Genomic DNA, 22,903 nt, shown 5'->3' with positions numbered 1-22,903 from the left:
GCCAGCATAACACAGCGCCGTATGAATGAGGTCTGACCAGATGGTCTAATTAAATCCTAAATGACTCGTGGGGTAAATGGTAGGCGGGTCAAAGCAAAAGCTACTGGCTTTGTGCAGAGGGTATTTTTACTTCCCCAGTGAAAATATTAACAGCATCCCATTGGAAAAGCAAGGTGAGGCACTGACTAGGAAAGTGCGTGCTGCTCCTGTCCCCTTCACTAGGACGCAGGAACCCTCAGAGGAGCTGAACTTACCAGGCAGCACAATCCAGACCCAAAGCCCTCAGTTCCGGGGGGCACTGCAGCAATAACAGTAAATGTGAAGAGACGCGCCACACACCACCGTCCCCCAACTCCAGGCTCGAAAATGATTTCAGGAAAGAGCCGAAGCGGGGGAGCCGTTCAAGACCCGCGCCTTAGTGCATCCCTGTGAGGGCCGTGGAGGCGCGTGTGAGCAGCCGGGGGCGCCGGGCAGGGCGGCACGTCCCGCCCGTGCGGCCCCGGAGGGCGGGCGGCCGCCATCAGCTCCGCGGTCCCGCCCCCCGCCATCCCGCAGAGCCCGGCCGGGATGGCGGCGGCGCGGGGCCGGGTGCTCTGTCTCTTCGACGTGGACGGGACCCTGACGCCGGCCCGGCAGGTAGCGAGGCGCGGGGGCTCGGGGCTCTGGGGGGCTGGCCGGCGAGGCGGAGCTCGTCCCGCCGGCTGCGGCCTCACCCGCTGCTTCCCCGCCAGAAAATCGAGCCGGAGGTGGACGCGTTCCTGCGGGAGCTGCGGGAGAGGGTGCACATCGGCGTGGTGGGAGGCTCCGACTATGCCAAGATAGCCGAGCAGCTGGGGGAAGGGGACGAAGGTGAGCGCGGCGGACGAGGTCTCCCAGGGGGCACCTGTGCCCTAAATGCAGCCCCAAGGCTGCCTTTGGAGTGGCCGGCCGTGCCCAGGCGGGAGCTGCTGCCTGGCTCCCTCTGCCCGAGTGGATGCTCCGATCCATGCTGCCGGCTCCAATCCAGGGCTGCCGGCTCGATTTGTACGAGCTACCTCAGAGCTCTGACAGCTTCACGCCCTGCTGGCAATTTTCGCCTCCCTGCTGCTCCATGGTAGGGTCCCCTCAGGCTCCTCCTCAGGTTCCCCTCAGGGTCCCCCTTATGCTCCTCACGTTCCGATGGGGGCATGGGGTAGAGTAAGGAGTGGGAGGGCAAGGGGGCAGCGCCTGCCTCCTCCACCGTGTTCTCCTTCTCCGGCATGGATGACAAGCGCCACTGGGCTCCAAGCTCTGCCTCCCACTCCGTTAGTGCAGGGAGGCCGAGAAATTCCCGGCTGAGGCTGATTGCTGAGTCGCCAGTGCTGTGTGTCTGGGTAGCAGGGGGGGCTGGAGTTAGATAACCAGTAACCACATCACCCCAGCAGCCTGGCAGTGGGGAGGGCACAGCAGAGAGCAGAGTAGCACGTATGTAGTTGAAAGCCAAACATTTGTGAGCCTTTATCTTCGTCCTGCAACTGATTCAGCCCGTGACCTCAGTCAGGTCGTTTCCCCCTGCATGCGTCACCTCCCCACCCGTGAGCAGAAGATAATCTCCTCATCCACTCTGCGGAAAGCAAAGAGCGTAGGATGGCCAGTGACCCTTTGCAGAGCACAGGAGCTGTGGAAAGCACAGTACTAAGGAAGCAAGAAGATGGCTCACTCAGTCCTGATCCCAGTCCTTTTTGCCCCTTTGCCCCAGGATAGTAATGTTTCCTCTTTTTTTCCTCCCCTCTCAGTCATTGATAAATTTGACTACGTCTTCGCAGAGAACGGCACAGTGCAATACAAGAATGGGCAGCTGGTCTCCAAGCAGGTGAGTCCAGCTCCCTTTGCAGCCATGGCTCCCCTGCCCTGTGCACCATGGGGAGCAGCACCTGCCCGGCCCAGGCAGATGGGCAGCCTCTTCTCCCCAGTTGCTGCCTCTTCCATGTGGGCTTCATGGGAAGTCAAGCATGGTCACTTGCCCTTCTCTTTCTGCAGGCCATTCAGGACCACTTGGGGGAGGAGCTGCTGCAGGATCTGATCAACTTCTGTCTCAACTACATGGCACTGCTGAAGCTGCCCAAGAAACGGTAACAGCTCAAGTGTACACGAGTGGAAGTCATGATACTGATTTCTATGGAGCTGAGCTCCAGATCTCTCCTAAACAGAGCTGATCTACAGAGCTTGTCTTGCTCCAGGTTTTATCTTAGCGTCCAGAGGCATTGTGTAGGATCACTGTCCCCCTGAGCTGGGCACCTTGGGCAAATAATGGAGGAAGTGTGTTTGTTCTGAAGAGTCTGCACTATGTTTTAGCATAGTGCCTGCTCTTTTGCCCCTTGGATTTTCCTCCCTGGGAAGCAGGGTGCAGCCACTGTGTGTATCTCATTTAGGACAATGGTACCAGCTTGTTACTGGTCAGAACATCAGGCATCACTGGTAGTATATGTTTCCAACCAGGCAAACAATGGATCTTAAGATGGGAAGTCCAGCCCCTGAGCACACGTTTTCACACTGTTTCTAACCCAGTGTTGCTGGCTGACCCTGCTCTGCTCTCTACCCTGTGTTGCTCACTGCTCTTCCCCTTAAGACCCAGCAGCCAGAGGGTGAACTGGGTTGGTACACCTCTGCTGAAGGAAAACCAGGTCACTACCAGGACAAGAAAGGGCTGTCTTCCATTGGATCAGCTCGCTCTGTTAGCACAGAAAGAGAGAGAGAGAGAATTGATGGCATGAAGGTGGAAGGGGGAGCAGGAGTTAAACCAGCCTGGTTGCAGGGTCAAACCTCACCTCAGACCACAGTTTCAAGTACACGTGAGCCACCCAGGGCTGTTGAGAACAGCAGCTCTGCCCTCCCCTTGCCATTTTTTTCCTGCTCTCCCCCTGTGTTTGTACAGTGAACACAAGCAGGTGAAATTATTCTGGTAGAAGTTGCTAAACTGTGATCCAGATAGTTGTTTATTATGAGTCACCACGTGGCAGTACAAGGACCAGTGAGGGGGGTCAGGACTGCTGGCAGAACAAGGCCCCCGAAAAGCACAGGCTGGGACCCAGAGCCTCAAGGCTGTTTGGTTGCCTCATTGCTGTCTGGTTACCCAACAGCCTTGGTGGAGTTTCAGCTCCCAAGTAGAGCTCTGTGGATTTAGCTTTATGGGATTTCTAGCAAAGCAAGGACTTTAACCCACATCTCCTGAGTCCTGGCCTGGGGTGTGAGCCACCAAACCCTCAGTGCCACAGAGATGCTGCTCCTGGGCTGTAGGCATGGCTGCCTGTGTGTCCATGCCATGATATTCCTCACTGTGTCAGGAAATGGGAGGGGGAGAGCTTTCCCTCCAGACTCAGGGTGGTAAGCACTTTATCACAGAGAAACAGCAGGCAGGACTGGGAGGGACAATAAGCTCAAGGGTCCTCAGCTGGACAGGGGAGGGGATCTCCTCTCCAGCACAAGAATTTCACACTGACAGGGCTGCCATCCCCTGTTGCTTCTGCCCCACCAGTGCTGGCACAGCTGACCCTTTGATAAGCAGAAGTAGCTGGGTTTTTACCAGAGATGAAAGAAGGGAGCAGTTTTCTGCCAGCTCAGTGCTTTCAACCACCCCACTGAGGAAGCGGCCAAGAAGTGACCCCAGCACAAGGTGAGGGTGGCAAGCAGGAACTGGATCCTGTCTGTGCAGGCTTAGATAAGAGCTGCAGTCAAAGGTGCAGGGGTCAAGAGGGAGATACAAAGACTCTGATTTGTCCCTTGAGGAGGCACTGATTGCTCCTCTGCCTGCTGCCGGACATCAACAGCGAGTTACACTGACCTGGGCCATCCCAGTGCCCCAAGGTACTGCCAGCTTCACCCAGCTCACACGGCATTTCCTAAGAGCCTCTTAGGGGTAGAGGTGCCACAGCCTCATCAGGCAGCTGGTCCAGGCCAGTCAATAGCTGTCCTTGCAGTTATCACAACATTAGAAAATGTTATCTGTCATCTCCCCTAAGCTCATTGCTTCCAACCTATCCCCAGGGCATGGAGAGACTGTTTATTTCTCTTCTCTCACAGTCTCTTTTTATAACAACTTTGAGCTCCCTTAAGCTCCCTTTGAGCTACCTTAAGCAGCTGTTGGTGCCTGATCCGTGCCTGTTGTGAAGCACTGAGGAGTGGGCATGGCTTCTCTCCTCCTGCATGTTCTTGCAGAGCCTCACTAAGCAGCCATTCTCCTGGAAAGGGGAATGTTGTTTTTCTCCCCTGCCCCAGTGACCTTGTGCCCTTGCCCACCCGCAGAGGAACCTTCATTGAGTTTCGCAATGGGATGTTGAACATCTCCCCCATCGGTCGCAGCTGCACCCCGGAGGAGCGAATCGAGTTCTCCGAGCTGGACAAGGTACAAGGGCCACCCCTGGGCCCAGCCTCCCCTTGGCTGGTTTGGCACCACCCCAGATCTCAGGTCTTACGTGCTCCCCCCCTTCCCAAGGAGAAGGGAGGTTCAGCTTCAAGCTGTGCATATGCAACAAGGGGGAGACAGGACTGGGAGACAGGAAACCCAAGGGAAGACACAGATGGATGGAAGAAACTTGATTTTATTAGGGACCACCAATGCAAGGGGGTGGCCAGCAGGATTCCCTGTGCTGTGGGAGAGCCCCAGGGAACAAGGCAGTTATTTAACAGCATGTTTCCTCATTTACAGTACCCAGAGATGGCCCAGCAGCTGTATTCTCTCTCCCACTTCCCAGCCCAAAAGAGCTGGAACTAATGGGCTTTCCAAACTGGGAGGGCCATGGCAGATCTGCTGGACTGATCTCTCTAGAAGTTTTGGCTCATGCTCATACCAGTTTCTGCCTGGGGAGGCTTTCTTGGGGTTGAGGGATCAGCTGGTCTTGGCAAGACTTTTTAAGCAAAGCTGGAGGGTTTGGGTTATGAACTGGGCTGTGGGAAACTGAAGCAGTTGCATTTTATTGCCCGGGAAGATCTGGGATGCGCTCCTCCCGGTGGAGTGAGCTGGTGGCCTGCTTGGACACTGGGCAGGACTGGTGGAAGCTGGCTAAATGGCATGGCAGTGGGGCCCAGTGCAGGTGGGGAGGGAGCAGAATTGCCCAGCAGACAGGTTATGGTGGTTTCTGGGAGACTGTCAACATGTAATTATTCAAACCCTCTTCTCTTCCCTTTCGTCCTTATCCTCCACAGAAGGAGCGGATTCGGGAGAAGTTCGTGGCAGCCCTGCAGAGGGAATTTGCTGGCAAAGGCCTGCGCTTCTCTCGAGGTGAGCAGGGAGGGCTTCCTTGGCTTTGCCTTTATCATGTTTCCCATAAAATTCTGTGAAAGGGAGCAGGAATCCCAACTGTTCTCTCTGAGTGTCTGGAAACCCTGGGAAGAGCAGAAGGAGATTTTAGTCCTGGAGAGCTGCCACAGGGGAGTCACGTTTGCATCCATGACGTCTGCATCTATGCAGAGAGAAAGCTATGCTGCAGGCTTCCCTCCCTGGGAATTAGCCAGACAGACAGGTTTCCATCCTGTGGCATTATCCCTGCCTTAATGTCAGCCAGTGGAGCCCACTGCTGCCCAGGGGATCTGTTCTGGCTCAAGCATCAGCAGCGGGGCAGCCAGCAGAGCCCCAGGCACATGCACTCTTCTCTAGAAATGGAACAGGAGACTAATGCAAGTGTTGGCTCTGGGGTTTTTTGGGACAGTTAGCTGCAAGGGAAACATCTTTCTTCCTGGAGGGAGAGCTGACAAGGAGTAAGGAGATTGCAGCTCCCTACCATGGGCTTTTGTAGGGCCGCTTCTTGGGCTGCTTCTGACAGCCAGCTTACCAAAGGTGCAGAGCTGAAGGAGGGGCTTGAGCAATCCTGGGTGTCTGGCCAGGATAAGGAGAAAAATGAGGGTGTGTAAGTTGTGGGGGTGCTGCTGGAAGAGGATTCTCTGCAGGGGTGTGAGATAGGAAGGTTCCATGTGGCACCCAGCCAAAGGGCAAGGGGAGGTGAGGCTGAGGCAGTGGGTGACACTCCAGGCCCTCTGATCCTCCAAGAGCTTTTCTCTGAGAGCTTTCACTTGCCTTCAGCACCCTGCCAGGGGCATCCTGTGCTGCCCACAGCACTGGCACACACCATTTGTCAGAGCAGAGAAAGACAAGGTCCCTGCTGCTGTGTGCCCTCAGGCACAGGGTGTGAGGTGGACAATGGGCCTTTCTCCTTGGGCTTTGGGAAGCTGCCACAAAGAGCCCAGGCCTGTTGTACAAAAACACGAAGGGGAGCTGTGGGGCCCCTGCTCCTCCACAAAGAAAATGTGGGGTGTCTCAGGTCAGGCATCTGAAAAAAGGGCATGCAGAAATGTAGCTGTTCTGCAGGCTGGCTCCATGTGCCTTCTGGCTGTGGAGGATTCAAGGCCCAAGTGGGAGGTGTCCCTGCAGCCCCCCAGGCCCCTGCTCTCCCTAGGGGAACCAACCAGTGCTGGCTGGTTCACACCACCTCTTCACTCTTTGATTTCTTACCTGCTCCAGCTGGCATCAGGAGCCCCTTCCTGCTGCCCAGCTCTGTTTAGAGGACTAGAAAGCAGCGAAAGGCAGTGGTTTTTACAGGTAAATGGCTCTGGATGCAAAAAAAGAGGATGTCACCAAGTTTAGCTTGTGCTCTGATGCTGGATCCTGCTGCAAGCCTCCCCTGAGCTCATAGGGCACTTGCTCCCATCCTTATCACACTGCCCTGTCCAGTTTCTCTGCTGCAAGGTGGTTGTATAGGCTCCATCCCCATCTTCTCAGGCTCCAAGGAGGCTTGGTTCAGGATCCCCAAACCAACAGGGACACTCCAAACAGCCAGGAAGGGGAGGTGCATGGCATCAGGGCTTGCATGTTTGAGCAACCTGGGGTGTCAGTGCCTCTTCTTCAGCAGGAACTGACCCTGTGATTATCTGTCCTCACCCTGTTCCTTAGAGAGGTAGGATTATCATTTAAGAAGGAGGGTGTGAAACTCCAGGATTTCTCATGGATACTCCAGCAGGTTGCCTGGAGAAGACAAGCTGACTGGAAGGAGGTCACACACTCCAGCTCAAATGCCTGTTCCTCTGGCTCTGAGTGAGACCTAAGCATGCATGTGCCCTAAGTTGCAGGTTTTATTTTGGGAAGAGCTTGTCTCCTGTCTTGCTGCTGGGACAAGGGGCTCTCTGCAGCCTGTGGACACAGTGGGGAACTTGAGAGGATGGGGAAGGTGCTGCCTCCAAGCATCCCTAAAAAGCAGCAAAGTGCTGGGGTAAACTCTGCTTGATCTAAGAGCAAGGGCTGGGAAGTTTGTTAACCCTTGGTGGCTGTGGGTGTCCACATATATGTTCTCTGGGAAAGCTCCCTTGCCACTCTGTGTTGGTCACATGTGACTTGGTGCCTCTCCAGATGCTGGCACCCCTCACTAAGCTCTTGTGTCAAGAGGTCACAGGTCAGGGTCGTGCCCTGAGTATGTCAATGGGTAGGTGGTACCTCCATGGTGGTACCTCCACAGCAAGGTCCTTGGTCAGTGAGCAGAGACAGCCTGCAGGAGACCCCAGTCCCTGCACAGTTAAGGAGCATCAGAAGAGTGGTTTTAGAAGGGCCAGTGATGTCTAGCAGGAGCCTAGGAGAGAGTTTGGTGCCAATCTCCAAGGTCATTGTCCCCTGTTAGGACACAGAATGTGCTGGTGCTATCTGCAAGGCATGAGCCAAAATCTTCCCCCCACCCCCCCCAAAGATGCCTCTCTTGGGAAGAACCCTCTGGTTCCTGCTTGCCTGCAGGGAAGCAGTGCTAATGTCACCCCAGCCATGCTGATGTCCCTGCAGCCTGTTGTCATAGGAACAGCCTCTGCCACTGTCCCAGCCGTGTGCCAAGAGGAACACCAAGGCAGAGCTGCTGTTTGGGGTGGGGGCTCCCCCCAGACATTCTGCCCCTTCCCATCATCCTGCCCATCCCCGGGTGGGGGGACACTCTGCCAGCTCCCAGCCATGTTGCCTGATGCCCTCCCTTCCCCTGGCAGGTGGCATGATCAGCTTTGATGTGTTCCCAGAGGGCTGGGACAAACGCTACTGCCTCAATGTGCTCGATGATGAGAGATTTGACACCATCCACTTCTTTGGGAACGAGACAACCCCTGTGAGTATGCCCCACTCGCTCCACACATGGCTGCTTTCTCTCCTGCTGCTCCATCATGGGTCCTGTGGGTCCCATGGTCCCACTGGTGACAACACAGACCATTAGTGGTGTGAGGGGGGAAGATGCTGCCCTGTGCTGTGGGGTGCTCTCATGATGGCTCTGCTGGCTCATGGGGAAATCACTTGGATTCACTGTGCTGGGAATCAATTCCACCTCAGCATTGCTTTCCTTGCCCCAGCACCCTAGGGAGAGCAGCAGCCACTGCTGTGGCCTGCATGACCCAGAACACAAGCTCCCAGCACTTAGGAGAGGACTCCTCAACAGTAGGAACAGCTTCACCTTCCCTTCAGAGCAGTGGAGGATGATGCTTCCTAACTGCTGTAGATCAGCTTGGTCATCCACTCGGCTCTTCCCAGATGCTGGCAGCCTCTGCTCCCCAGATGTGCCCATCCTACCTAGCCCCTCCACAGGCAGGGCAGGGGTTAACTCAGGCTCCTGGACCTTCCCCATCTTTTCTATGCTCCTCCCCTGGCACTGAAGAGGGAGGCAGGAGGGAGGGAGCAGAGCTCCCAGCCCAGCCTCTTCTGCCCCCCTGGGTCAGCAAAGCCCTGCCTGCCCCTGCCCACCAAGCCCCTTCCTGCCCAGCCTCTGGCTCCCAGCCCAGCTTCCCAGGGGACAGAGCAAAATGTGGATTCATGGATGAGGTTGTTCTGGCCAGACCCTGCTAATGCTGTCCCTATTTTCTATTCCCCTGCAGGGAGGGAACGATTATGAAATCTATGACGATCCCCGCACTGTAGGACACAGTGTCCAGTCCCCCCAGGACACGGTGCAGCGATGCCGCGAAATCTTCTTTCCAGAAAGAGCCAATGAGTGCTGACTGCCCGCTCCCTGCAGCCCTGCCCCAGTCCCACCCTCTTCCCCCACCAGGAAAAGCACCTTCATTTGAGGAATCTGCTCAGGGTAGACCAAACAACCACTTGGCAGAGCTGGTCAGGATGTAGCACGTGAGTGTGGGTGGGTGGCAGGAGGGGCCTTGGCTGAGCAGCCCCTCAGCGTTCCCCGTGTGTGGCTGGGGGTCATGGCACCAGGCCCTCCTCGCCTCCAGAGAAACTCCTCTCTTGACAGTTCAGCTGTGCTGGGCGGTGATGCAGATGCTTTTGTGGTCAGAAAGCATTTGAAAGGGCCAAAGAGTGAGTGTGTGTCTGTCCTGCACTCCCTCTCCTCTTCCCTCCTTTTCAACTCACTTTCTTGTAACATTTGTGCATGAGGGAACACGTGGCTCACCTTTCTGTCCCCCTTGGACCTTGGCCAGAGAGGCTGGGGCTGCTGAGGCTCAAGGCATTCACCAGAACTGCTCTGAGGCAGGAAGCCAGGAAGGCTGTTTGCTCCAAGCCTGTGGTAGGAAGGAGTAGCTGGGATCCCAGCTTGTTGTACTGTTGGGCTTTCTGATGGACAGGTCACCGTGTCCTTCCCCTCAATGCCACAGTGTGCCAGTCCCTCCCTGGAGATGACCTGGGAATGATGGCTTTAACATGGCTGGGCTGCTGCTCTGAGCTTTGCTCGGGTGCATAAAGACACCAATTCTTCTCTTTAGCTTACAGAAAACACCCAGGGGTTATTATCTATATTATTCTATATTTTCAAGTCAGACCTTGTCTGGCACAGCTGGAGGATCCTGGCACTTCATGCTATGGAACAGTTTGGGGTAGAAGGATTTCCAGTGGTCTTCCCACTCCTGTATCCATTGGGCATCACAGAATCACAGAATTGTTAAGTTGCAAGGGACCTCTGGAAATCATAGTCCAACCCTCCTGCCAAGGCAGGGTCACCTTGAGGAGGTGACAGGAATGTGTCCAGGTGGGTTTTGAATGTCTCCAGAAGGGGAGACTCCCCAGTCTCCCTGGGCAGCCTGTTCCAGTGCTCTGCCACCCTCAGTGTAAAGAAGTTCTTCCTCATGTTGAAGTGGAGCCTCATGTTTTAGTTTATGGCCATTGCTCATCATCCTCTTGGTGAGCACCACCAAAGAGAATCTGGCACCATGCTCTTGGCATCTGCCTTTGAGAGGTTTATATGCATTAATGAGATCCTCTCTCAGTCCTCTCTTCCCTGGACTAAACAGGCCCAGCTCCCACAGTCTCTTCTCATAAGAGAGATGTGTCCTTATAAAACCTTACCCAGGTCATTCATAGCAGACCAAGTCCCCTTCCCTCCCCAGTTCTCAGCTTTCCATCCTGCTGCCAGAGGCATTTCCAGCAGGGCCCAGCACCAGCCATACCTGGTTCACAGAGCTGCTGGAGGTCCCTGCTCAGCAGTGCCCTCCAAGCTTGCTCTTCCCCCATCTCATCCCACAGACACAGTTTACAGGCTCACCTTTAGGGAGACAGGATGTCCAGTGCAATTGTCCTATGTCCTCTTCCTCTCCCTGCATCTTTGTGGGTTGCAAACCCACATCTTTCCTTCAGCCTTTGACCTTCTCCCTCACGTTGTCCTTTTATTCCTGGCAGTTGCATTGTGGTGTGTGGCCACAATGGTGACACTTGTCACAACTTGGTGCTCAAAAGGAGCTCAGGGATCCCCTCCAGGGAGATGTCCTGCTTGGAGCTCCCCAAGGTACACAGATCTGGTGTTTGTGGACCTGGAGAATGTTGGAGGTTTCTGCAAACCCTCCCCCATTGTTTCCCAGGAGCCTTTCTTACCCCATCCCTGCTGGTTATGGTACTGCCCCCTCTCTTGGTCTGTTTTCTCCCCCTTTTCTTCTGTTCCCAGTTCCCTCATCATGGCTCTCCATTTTGCACTGGCAGCTGGACTGCAGAGAGGAGTTTCTCAGCTGGCTACTGCCACCTACCAAAGGCACCACCATCCTCCTCAGGAGAGAGACACTGGTGCTTCTAGACCAGGGCAGGGCTGGGTCCCTACATTGCCATGGGCAGAGTCTCTGGTGGCCCTTGGCACTGCTGCCTGGCCACAGGAGCAGGGATACTGCATGACCAGTGCTGGTGGGGTGCTGTCTCCTCCACCTGACTGCACCTCCTAACTACAACACATCAGATCTCTGATGCAGCACATTTGCATGAGCACAGCGGTCTGCCAGCATCCAGAAATCCCCAGCAAATCCACAAACTCCTCTTTCTACCCAGGGAAGATTTCTGTGTGGGAGAAGAGGATCTGTTGGAGAAGCTTGTATGCAGGATACCCTTTTCACAGGTCATCTGTTCTGGCCCTCCACTGCAACCTTCATGGAGGAATTGTGTTTTGTGATTCCTTCCTCTCTGTTTCACTGTGGATCAGGTTATGTGTGAGTCTTGGGGAGTTTATTTTTCCTGTGAGTCTATTGATAGCCAGCAGGACCTGTAGTGAGCTTAGTGATGAGTGAAGAGTGGGGTCTGGCCCTGACAGCGTGGGACACTCTGGTGGCCTTGGGGGCTGAGGTGACTTGCACCTTAGAAGTGAAAGGCATTTCATGCCTGTCCCTGAGGCCCCTTTGCCATGGTGCTCCTCTCCTGCTGGGTGCCCACAGCCTCAGTGGGGGTTTCTCCCCATGGATGTGAGCAAGCAGACATGGCAGGCCCCACGCCTGGGACTGTCTTGGTGTGTGGATCCATATCAGTGTGAGATGGGCAGCTCCTGTCTGGCTGATGACAACTGTTAAATGAGAAATATATTTAAATACATAGATATCTATATTAAAAAATTAAAATCAACCCTATTAAAGCCACAACACTCAGCAGCTGGAGGCAGTGTGTGCTTTGTGCTGGGCTGTGCTGGGTGAAGGGCAGCCACACAACACGCAAGACACACTTCAAAGTCCCCACTGCAATGGGGGCCAGCCCCACTCCTGGTCACCCCTCAGGTGAGCAGCAGCCTCCTGTCCCAGGCCCACAGTGTGGAGCATCTCCAGCCCCCTCGGGGACACACTGTGGGGGAGTCCTTTCTGATGTCTGGATCAATTCCTGGGTGCTCCAGGTACTTTACCTGGGAGAGTCACTGTGACACATGCACACAGCACAAAGAGCCAGGATGGGCAGGGCTCATGGGAAAGTCACTTTTAATGGTTTATTGCCAATGTTACAAAGGTTGACACATGGTCAGACAGGCGGGAACCACACCAGAGTTGTAAAAACACCAACAAGTCTAGGGTTTTAGTTTATTTCAAAAAAAAAAATCCAACAGTTTGCCTTGGCCAAGCTGACTGCATGTCCTGGGGATGCCTGGAGCCTGAGCCACAGTTGCCACAGCCCCTTGGAGAGCCAGGCTTTGGGTTGGCAGTGAGATGGGCCGGAGGATCCTGGGGCAATCCCCGCACCAGCATGGTCCTCCTGAATCCACAGGGCCCGGCTGTCCTGCGTGGCACCAGCCTTGCTCTGCTCCTCTCCCCACTTCGCCCTGTTGGCAACAGCAGCAGCAAGAAAGGTAGCAAACACCCCTCTCCATCCATGCTGAGCACCAGCAGTGCCAGCAGCTCCTGCTGACATGGTGCTCTGGGAGCTGCCTATCCCCTCCTGCCCTGCTTGGGAGAACCTGCACCTGCTGGGACCCCACTGTTCCCAGCCCTGCTGTGAACCCCTTAAGATGCTGGTAATTCCTGGAGCATCAGCACTGTTTCCCTGGGGTGAGCTCAAGACCAGCCCAGTGCACGTTGTCCCTGTCCCAGTGCCCTCTGCCCTGTCACTCCCTGGGGCTGTGGGAGCCCACCTGGCCAGGGTATGGCAGAAAAGACCAAAACCAAAGTTTGTGCTTTGTATACAAGACCCTGCCTACACCGAGGGGCTGGGGAGGAGGTGGCTGTGCTCGCCCCATGGCCGAGGCTGCTCAGACCCCTCAGCCCCTCACCGCCCCAGCAAGCTACAGACATGCACACACACACACACGCATGGGAAGGGGGTCCCCAGGGGGCTGGGGGGCAAGAGAAGGGGGAGAAAGTGTCTGTCTCCCCAAAACCATGTCAGCACTGAGCCAAGAAAAGTGCATTACTGCTCAGCAGCAGCAGGGAGCACAGAGGTGCCAAGTGCCCCTGCCCTGTGCCCAGGTGCAGCCCCCCAGGCATGGCACCGAGCGCCCTGGGTGCCCTGCCAGCAGCTGTCTGCCTCTTAAAACCAAATTTTTACTTTCTGTAAACCAGTCTCCTCCCTGTGGCACCGCTAACCTGAGATCTTGTGATGGAGGGATGTGGCTCAGGTGGGTGCTGTGAGCTGCCAGCAATGGGGATGGGTCTCAGCCACCCAGGCCCCGCACAGTGATATGCCACCCCACAGCACCCTGTTTTGTCCCTGCTCCAGGGCATCTCCCACTGCTGCTGTCCCACTGTGGACTGAGTGGGGTGCCCATCTTGCCAGAGTGGAGTTCAGGAGGGTGAGCTGAGCCACCCAGCCTCTCCCCACCCCTTTCTGCTCTCAGCACCTGCTTCAGCCCAGTAGAGCTGGAGGGCTGGGGCTGGGACTGGCTCCTCTATTCCCCATGGCCTCAGGAGCAAGGAATGGAACATGGGGCTCGGTGCTGCCCCCGGAGCTGGGGGACAGTCAGGGAGGGCTCTGCTTCCCCTGTCCCCCTCGACAGACACTTACAAACACACACAGAGAAAGGAAACTGTAACCTTATAAAAGACACTGAACGCAAACGCCTGCACGTTTGGGGGCAGCCCCGGCCCCGCCACCGCCTCGGCTCCCCCCACGCCCCTTGGGAGCGGCTGGGCAGGCTCGCTCCATGGGGCTGAGCGGCTGGCGGCCCCCCGGGCGCCTAGGAGCCGATGATCTGGCCAGACCATGTCTCGTGCTTCGTGTGGGGCGCCAGGTTGGTGAGGACCACCTCCACTGCCTGGAACTTCTGGTTCTTGGGAGGGATGGGGCACACCTTGTACGTCACCTCGTCCCCCTCCACTGGGACGTACTCTCCCTCGATGCTGCAGGAGAGGAAAGGAGAGGTGGTGGTGGTGGTGCCCCAGCCAAGAGAGGAACTCCTGCCCCAGACCACCCAGAATGAAGGAATGCAACTGACCCACCAGTTGTGCCTTGGAAAAGAAAACCCATTGATGATGGAGGGTACAGGACAAGCAGAGACCCATGTCCACCCCATGGAGACATCCACACCCCAGCCCACAAGTCTCCAGCTCCATGCTGATGGCATGGCTTCCCTGGGGTCTTCCAGCACCGCACAGCCATGGGACTTACTCAGACACATGCACGAAAATGTCCTCAGTGCCATTCTCTGGGGTGATAAACCCGTGGCCCTGGGAGCGAGAGAACTGCTTGCAGACACCCTTGAAGATGGGGCCAGCAGAGGCACGCGCCGTGCTGCAGGAGGAAAGGGAAGATTTTTCACTGGTGGCCCTTGCCCAGGTGGAGAACGGGGAGAGATTTGTGCTATGAACATGACAGTTCCAGGCCGAGTGCATGGCACCCACCCACAGCACTCTGGGCAGGGCTGTGCAGCAATGTTGGGCACCAGGTGACAAAGTGCTCCAGGTGCAGAGGGTCCTGCAGGCACTGCAGGTGACCAACTGGACAGTCCCAAACCCGCCAGGTACTTACGCCGAGTAGGTCCTGGTCCTCTTGGTGGGGAGGGGGCTGGGCAGGTCCCGTAGCAGGAGGTTGCCCCGCTCCCAGATGCGGCTGCCCTCCCTCTGGAAGGGGAAGGTGGGCCACACCGGCGACTTGGGGGAGTGCAGGGGTGGCACTGCCGGCGGGGCGCTGGGCTCCGATGACATGGCGGGGTCGCTGGGCTCCTCCGTCTTGGGATCGGACAGGTGGGCAGCAGGAGAAAGGATGCCCAGGCGTGTGGGCCTACTGCTGGTGACCTGGGGAGCAAAAGGGGCTGAGGGTTACAGGGCCTTCTGTGAAGTTTTTGGCACAATTTGCTGTCAGGAATTGTTCCTCAGCTCCCAGGCATTTGTGGGAGCAGGGAGCTCCCACATGCTGCCAGCCCTCAGCGTTGGACACCAACCTCCAGCACTGGGAATTGCCCCAGGAAGCCTGTCCCAGCTTGGAGTCACCTGGGATGTTCCAGAAAATCAATCCCAAGGGAAGAACCTGGTTTGTTCAACCTTTCAATTGACAGGATAATCCCACATATTTGAGATGAAGTCACTAATAAGCACACCCTGGTAAAAGGAGCAGTGGAGCCTGAGCTGCCACAGGCAGGGACCATTTTGGGAAGGAACCCCATGCAGTGCCAGCATGCCTGGGCCTCCAGTCCCAGGCTCTGAGAACGTCCCCCATCCTGAGATTGCTGATTAAAAAAGTGAAGAAAAGAGGCTGAGACAATAGGTCAGTATGTCAAGGTCAGGGTTCTGAGGTCTTCTCAGCACAGGAGGTTGCTTTCAGCCCCACAGGATTTAGGGGACAACCCCAATCCCAGCCAGCAGCTGCTGCCCATCCAGACACATTCCTACAGAAAGAAGGAACACCAGGAGACTGTGGTGAGGCTGCCAGCAGCCCTCATGCCCCTCAGGCACCCCAGCCCAGCCACTACACAAGCACAACCTCCTGCTGCTGCCATCATCAGGCTCCAGTTTCTGAAGGCATCATGCCATTTGCAAGGAGTTAAAACCCTAAGGGGCAGAAACCCTGCAGACAGAGCAATCACAATTGTGGGCACTCTTGTCCTTACTGAAGCACCCCAGCATGAAATTGGAGGGGCTGTGCATTTTTCAGTCTCCCAGATGCTCTGATGTGTGATCAGCACTGCAGCTGCTTGCTGAGAAAAGCCTTGCTCCGTTGATTTTCATTCCAATCAGTTGCTGCATCTGACGCTGGCGCCTCTGTCCCAGGGTGCCCCACGCCAGGGGTTGCTTGAGGGCACCTCTCTTTGGGTGCACTGGGTGGGGGCTCACCCATTTCCACTGCTCCTCAGGAGTTTCCATCACTTGGAGCTGAGGACCCCAATATCCCATGGATCCCATCCTCTTCCCCAGCACCCCTATCAGCCCTTTTCCACCCCACTGGGGCATGCAGCTTCTTTTAGGACAACACCTGCACACACCAGGAAACACAGAGAATATTTAATTTCTTTTCTGACTCACTGTGGCCTTTTGAGACACAAAGGCCCTGGGGGGATGCACAAAAGGGGGTCACCTCCACTCTGAAATTAGCAGGCACCAAGGACATGGGAAAAGATTTCTAGAGCAGCCCAAGTGTCAAGGAGGGACCAGGCAATTCCTGTTCCACTCACCCACCTCCACCTTCTTCCTCTGCCAGGGGCGGTGCCTGCCAGTGGGCCCCCACGGCTGCCAGTCCAGCTTGGATTGCCCCCATTTGGGCAGCCCTCAGCCAGCCTCCTGACAGCTACCCCCTCTCAGCCCTGCAGAGCTTCACCCCCTGGCCCAGGCAGTAAAGACCACACCAGAGTCCTACTCCAAGGCAGAAGCCACCACGTTCCTCCTGCCCTCTGAGACAACTTCCAGTTATGGCTGCAAACCCCTCCAAACTGTCTTTCCCTTTGCTGGCTCCCCACCCACCCCCACACCAAACCCTTCCTGTGCTTCGGTAGCTCCTCTCCTCCATGCAGTAACTGGCGCATGCACATCTGCCTTTGCTTCCATCCCACCCTACACAGGGGCTGCTCAGCTCCTGCTTCCATGCCCAGGTTCAGCATCTACTTCCACCAAACCCTGGCTCAGCATCTCCTTGTTCCATTCTCAGGCTCAGGCTCACATCTCCTTCCTCCATGCCTAAGGAGCCCAGCAAGGCTCAGGGAGCACCCAAGTGAGACACCCTAAAGCCAGGCCAAACCCCAAACTGCTTCACAGCTCCCATCTGTGCCCCCATTTGACCACCCTGCCTGTGCTGGTGAGCAGCCTGGCCACTTTAGAGCACTTTAGAAGTGATGTGATTCCCATGCATTTCTGCAGGGTTTGTCACCTTCCCAGGAGGTGTCAGGATTAGAGGAGTGGGATGATTTGAGGGAAATAGCCCTCAGTTCTCTGCCACACCATGAAGCTGTACTCTGAAAATGGCCTCACCAGGGTGGTGCACCTCCTCTGTATGGCTTTCTCTGACACAGGAGGCCTTTCTGTTCCCCCATCAGTTTAGGGACAATGGAGGGTATTTAACCTGAATAAGGATGCTTGGAGCAAACTATTAGTATGCTGAGGGAGTTGGTTGGCATCCACAAGGGGCTGGAAAGATGGAAGTTTCCCAGAGGCAAAATTAAAATAAGAGGCAAGGAGGGGGAGCTTGCAGGGACAAAATGGTGTGCTCTGATGAAGTGGCAACCAAGAAGGGGTTTACTCCAGGTTCACCTGTGGGACCAGCCCAGGCCCAGGTGCCCTGGAAGGCTCCCTGTTTTGGGGGACGAGTGGTGAAGAACAGGAGCACTGCTGAGGAGGCAGACAGTCTGCTCCTGAGAGCTGAGGGCAGCAGCTCAGGGTGCCCTCCTGGGCTGCTCTTTGCCCCCAGGAGCTGAGCTTGCTCCTAGTGGGAGAGCAAGCAAGGTGCAATCCCCCACAGGCACTCTGAGGGCTCTCTGGATGGCCCAGGGGGATGTTGGGTGGCAGCTCACTGGGATAAACATGGGCACGGGCCACAGCAAGGCTGTAGGATCCCCATCCTTAGTGGATGCACTGCCTGGACATGTCACAGAGCTGCCTGCTCTATCTCCTGCTTGGAACAGGGGCTGGAGCAGAGATCCCTGTCCTGGAGCCGGGCTGAGGCTGTCTCACTCAGCCAGCAGCACTCAGCCCCTCTTCAGCACCAGGATCAAGCATCCCAGATTAGTTGGTCAGCCTTGGTGCCCAGCAGCTGAATTCCTGGCTTTGGTGGTGCTGGTGAAGCTGAGGCTGCGTAGGAGCTTGGCACATGGGGGTCTCCAGGGCTGTATCCTACGTTCCACTTCATTTAAATCCCTGCTGCAAACAAAGGGACCGAGGAAATTAAACTCAGGACAAAAGCAAGCCTGCTTGCTGAAAGAAGAGTGGGGACACGAGCATATCCTCACCAGTGTCTCCTCCCCTCCCAGCCCAGACACAGACCAGGGAAAACCTCTGCTGTCCTCCTTCCCTCCCTGCTCTGCACCCCACCATCCTCTCCCCAACCATTTCTTCACAATGCAGCCCCAGGAGGGGACAAGGAGGGAGTACCTCGGCACAAGAGGCATTTTCACCCTCTCCTCAATCTCCTGTGGTCACAGTAATCTCTGCTGAGGATGAGAGCATCTCTCCCCACCTCAGGTCTCTCCCGGCCTGGCTGACACCACCCCACGACACTCTGTCCACCCCACGCACGTATACAGTGCAGGGACGGAATCCGGGTCACTTGAGGAAGCAAGCGGAGAGACTGCAGCAGCCCGGCTCTGCCGCGGGGCACGGGAAGCCTTTCCAGAGTAACCACCCTCCCCTGCCACTGCTGGACTCCACCTCGCTCCTCCCTGTCTCCTCCTGGTGGCTTTGCTCCGAGGGTCTCCCGGGGTGACAGTCCTCCGAGCCAAGGAGGAAAGTGGCTGCAAGCCCAGGGCTTCCTGAAAGGATGCTCTTTATAAAAAACATCACCTTCCCTGTCCACCTCCTCTCCTCCCCCCCAAAAAACCCATCTCAAAGACAAACCCCAGAGCCCTCTGGTGACAGGGTCTTCTTTGGCAGCAGAAGGCAGCTTTGCTTTTATATTTTTGGGAGGGCAGACTCCTGAGCAAGCGGAGCTGACAGTCAGGAGCCCCTTGCAGGCGGAGGCAGGAAACCCAGGCCAATTAAGGCAGACAGGCAGTAGACACATCAGCTTTTATCTCGAGATCCAAGTACCCCATTCATCAGCAGCGACTGAAGGGTCTTCGGTTTATCAAATAAAATCACTGTCTCTCTCCCCTTCTTTAAAGCCAAACACATTGTCTTGGGTGCTGGCTGTGACCTTGTTTAACTAAACAGCCTTTCAAGGCCCGCTAGAAGGGGGGAAAGAGCCTTTTGAAGAGGCAGCAGCCTCTGTCTGCCACTCCCCGTTCATTAGTGGCAGCGAAAAAAGCCCCCTTACGCTGCCTCGCCCGGGCGGGGGAATACATATTTAATTAGCTTCATCGCCCTGGTGAGCCAGCCCTCCCGGGCGGCGTTTCTTTGTGCTCCTTCCCGTCCGCTGGCACCCCCGGCATGCCCGGGATGATGGACTGGCGGATGGGTGGCCGCTTGCCTGGCGGCCCTCACGCTCCGGCTCTGGACGTGACCCTTCGGCGGCCACACCGTCGCCTGTATGGGTAGCTCCTTTTCACGGCGCCGCTTCTCTTTGTGAATCCCCAGCTCGGATGCTGCCTGCATCTTTGTGAATCCCCAGCTCGGATGCTGCCGGTCACCACACTCGGCTCTCCCCGAGTGCCACTGCTCCCCCTGCCCCAGCCAAGGAGCTGCAGGTTATTTTCCCTCTGCTGCCTTTTGCAGCAATCTCCTGCACGGGCTCTCCCATGCCACTCTCCATCACGTTTTCTCCATCCCTTGCGACTGCCAGTGGCCTCAGTTCAGGAGTCAGGTTTACTACCCCTCTAAACCCCCCCCCCCCCCCCAAGTAGAAAAAAGCTCTCTGTATGTCAAAGAGACACCCCATCTCCACAGCCAGCTGCCAGCAGCCATCTCCTCACCCCATGGAGCACAGAAAGCAATGCTCTGGCCCGCTGCCATTCTCAGGGAGGCTGATGCCCCCCCAGACAGACTCAGCTTGTCTAGACACAGGCTGAAACTGAGAAGAGCTACACCCCTCCAGACGCATGAACACGTCCCCAGAGCTCAATGCAAGAACAAAAATCCTATTTTTCCACTGCTGGTCATATTCACCTGCCGAGGGACGCAACAACAACACGGTGGCCAGCAGAGATCCCAGGGGGGCTGCCATGAAGGGCAGGAACCAGCTGAGGAACCACGATGGCTCCAGGCAGGGTTTCTGTGAGCAGGGCCACTGCAACACTGGCTGGGCCATGTTTCTCCATCCTTCCTTCCTCGGAGAAGGCTCACAGCCTTGGTGTCTGGCAGATTTTTATAAATGCTGTCTCTGTCTGATGCTAATGAAAACCTCTCAGCTCCCCCCTTCCCGTTTTTGGTCACCAGATCATGTTAAGAGTTAAATACCAAGCAAAGCCATTTTCTCACCTACCCTGCCTATTACAAACCCCTTTGAAGAGACAAATTACTGTAGGAAAAATAAAATTAGGCGGTTTTTGGGCAATGCACACTGACAGCATCCCCTCCCCAGCTAAGCCAATCACACTCCCAACTCCAGAGATCTTTGCTGAGATAGTCTCGCCTACGATACAGCCTGCTTAGCGCTAAAATATGAATGTCACCTTTATGGATTGATTATGAAAAGCTCCCTTAGTCAGTGCTGGGCTGCCCAGTTCTCAGAGAGGCCATGAGGGAAAGCAAGCAGGCTGACAAACGCAAAGGAGAAGCAAAGGGAGAAACCATCATGGAGGCTTGATTTACCTTTAAAGCATGTATGCATAACCATCATTCCCCAATACCAAATTTTTGAGATTTATATACATTCTTGTGATGGTTTTTATTTTTTTAATTAGCATAGTATCTGTTCAAAGACATGGCACAGACATCTTCGTCTGTGTCCTTCCTTCCTCCTTTGTGGATCTAACTTGCCATCGGGCAGGAATAGTGCAGCCAGTCCAAAGAAATTCCAGTTCCAGCCCCCATCACTATCAGCCTACTTTAATAAGTCAGATTTTTCACAAATTGCCTCCCGCTCACCCGGCAATCCGAGAGCCGGATCCCAGCTGAGCTCAGCCCTCCGTGGCAAAACCCTGGATTATTTGCCCCCAAGCCAAAGCAGACGTGCAACATTGCCGCCGCCACCCCAGGGGAGTTATTGTTCCTGAGGCTGGTGGGGAATAACCAAACCGGAGGAGGGAAGTCACGCTTCATCCTCGCACCTCTCCACCGTCAAAAGGAAAGAGCAGGTTTCAAAGAAAAAGGTGGTCCGTGAAGTTTAATCTCCAGCTACAATAGCCCTGGCGCGCTGCATGGCCATTGTGCCTGCCCTTACCCACCTCCTTAGCAGCGACGGGCTCCCTGGAGCTGCGCTCTGCAGAGCATCGGGGCTCGGAGGGGCCGGACGCTGCTCCGCTACCGTGCGAGGAGCAGCGGTGTCGCCTGCAGCCCGGCTCCGGGGGCTGTCTCGGCTGCCTGCCTGCCGGCTGATGGATCTGCGCTGTCTGATGTGGGGATGGATGATGTGCGCCTCGAACACACACGCATCCGCACGCCTTCCCCTGACGTCAGGGCCGGGCCAGGGGGAGCGGGCAGGTGGGAGGGATCAGCCCGGTCAATTCTGAGCTAGCTGGGCTTAAAGGAGAAAGTCTGTGTGGGGGGCCGGAGGTGACGAGGGTCGGCCCCGGGGGGCTGCATCGCTCCGGTTGCGCAAAGTGACGCACGCCGGTGGCACAGCCGGATGCAGTGGGGCAGCCCCACGGGCTGTAGGGACAGCAGGATGGGGTGTGCGCTGCAGGCAGGGATGCAGACAATGTCCCTCACAATGGGTGAAACCTCTCCCCTGTCACCCCAATCCCACTCGTGCCCTGGAGCCGCTCTTCCCGCCTGCCCAAGCACCCCTGGGTACTACAGTAGGAGAGAACAGGAGGCACATGCCACAAACCGCTCTTACTGCCCCATTCCCTCCGGGCTCACAGTCAGCCATCACAAACCCACGTGCTTTCCAAGGGTCTCGTTTCTATCAGTGCACTGTGCCAAAAGATCTTTCCTTTCTGTTCTCCCCCGTGCTTGTGTGACCGTGCTTAGGGGAGCCACCTCTGCGGGCAGAGACCATGCCCTGAATTGGCCTGAGAGTTTCTCTAGTCGGGGTGTAGGGCAGTGGGACGAGGGCAGAATCGTTTGCTGAGTCCAAGGGCGAGGAGTAATGGGGTTTAAATTACAAAGAGCAAGATTGATGTTAGACATTAGAAAACACTTTCTAACAGAACAGACAGTTAATTACTCAAGTAGATTGCCTGGCCAAGCACCAGGGTCTCCATCACTGCAGGCTGCTAAGAACAGGCTGGGCAGGCATAACTCAGGGGCGATTTAGATGATATCAGCCTCATTTTGGAGTAGAAAGGTAGTCGATATCAGCACTTTACCAAGCAAGTCCCTGTGATCCTGGAATAAAATTTACAACAACCTGGAACAACCATGGTGCAGTGTCAGTGCTGCAGGGAGCTGTTATGGGCATCCTGTGACGTGGGGTGGTTGTGGGTTGCTTTTGTTTCCTTAAACTCTTTCCTTGATACATTCTAAGTAGCTGAACATGGTGATGAACAACATCACCATGAACAACACTGACAGCCAAACTTGTGTTCCACAAACACCCTCAGGGCTGCAGGGCAGCACACAAATTGTGTGGGAACCACGAGGCATGGCACAGAGTCAGGAGTGAGGGTTACAACTGCTCCACCTGGTTGTATCCATCCATCCATCCATCCATCCATCCATCCATCCATCCATCCATCCATCCATCCATCCATCCCCGTACTGGGTGTTGATATGGGGCTGTCCCAAGGGCTTTTACAGAGGGATGAGATCACAAAGCACTTGTCTCTCTCCTGTCAATGAATTATAATGCAGAAAAAAGCTCCACAGGCAGAAGAGAACAGCCCATGGCAAGGGCACCAAGAAGCACTGAAACTCCAAGTGCCAGTGAGTTCTGCCATTGCCCATCACGCTGTTTGTGGCTTTTCAAGGAGTATTCCAGGACAGAACAGGAGCTCCATTCATGCCCTACAGACACCACAAGTCTTATCTCTCCAGTCTACTCTTCAGAACTTTGCAAAAGAAGGGGAGGAGGCTCCAGCCAGCTCTCAGTCTTCACTCTGAGTTTATCCTGAGATGGCTTCTCCTTTCTTGGGGGACAGCT

General features: G+C 55.8%; 2 protein-coding genes across 2 annotated transcripts; one reads left to right on the top strand and one right to left on the bottom strand.

The window, feature by feature from the left end:
• Positions 1-458: 458 nt before the first annotated feature.
• On the top strand, positions 459-10,211 carry PMM1 (phosphomannomutase 1). Its single transcript, XM_054631369.2, has 8 exons — positions 459-636; positions 732-849; positions 1,755-1,831; positions 1,999-2,090; positions 4,261-4,360; positions 5,161-5,236; positions 7,969-8,084; positions 8,842-10,211. Exons 1-8 carry the CDS (start codon positions 568-570, stop codon positions 8,962-8,964), a joined length of 771 nt encoding a protein of 256 aa, XP_054487344.2. The 5' UTR covers positions 459-567; the 3' UTR covers positions 8,965-10,211.
• Positions 10,212-12,115: 1,904 nt separating this feature from the next.
• On the bottom strand, positions 12,116-21,255 carry CSDC2 (cold shock domain containing C2). Its single transcript, XM_054631827.2, has 4 exons — positions 21,045-21,255; positions 14,612-14,877; positions 14,252-14,374; positions 12,116-13,983 (listed from the first exon to the last, which is right to left on the bottom strand). Exons 2-4 carry the CDS (start codon positions 14,785-14,787, stop codon positions 13,821-13,823), a joined length of 462 nt encoding a protein of 153 aa, XP_054487802.1. The 5' UTR covers positions 14,788-14,877; positions 21,045-21,255; the 3' UTR covers positions 12,116-13,820.
• Between the last annotated feature and the right edge of the window lie 1,648 nt (positions 21,256-22,903).

The sequence above is a fragment of the Agelaius phoeniceus genome, chromosome 5, assembly GCF_051311805.1.
Source record: "Agelaius phoeniceus isolate bAgePho1 chromosome 5, bAgePho1.hap1, whole genome shotgun sequence".
NCBI lineage: Eukaryota > Metazoa > Chordata > Aves > Passeriformes > Icteridae > Agelaius > Agelaius phoeniceus.
The sequence above is the reverse complement of the archived record's forward strand: the minus strand, read 5'-3'. Positions and strand labels throughout refer to the sequence as shown.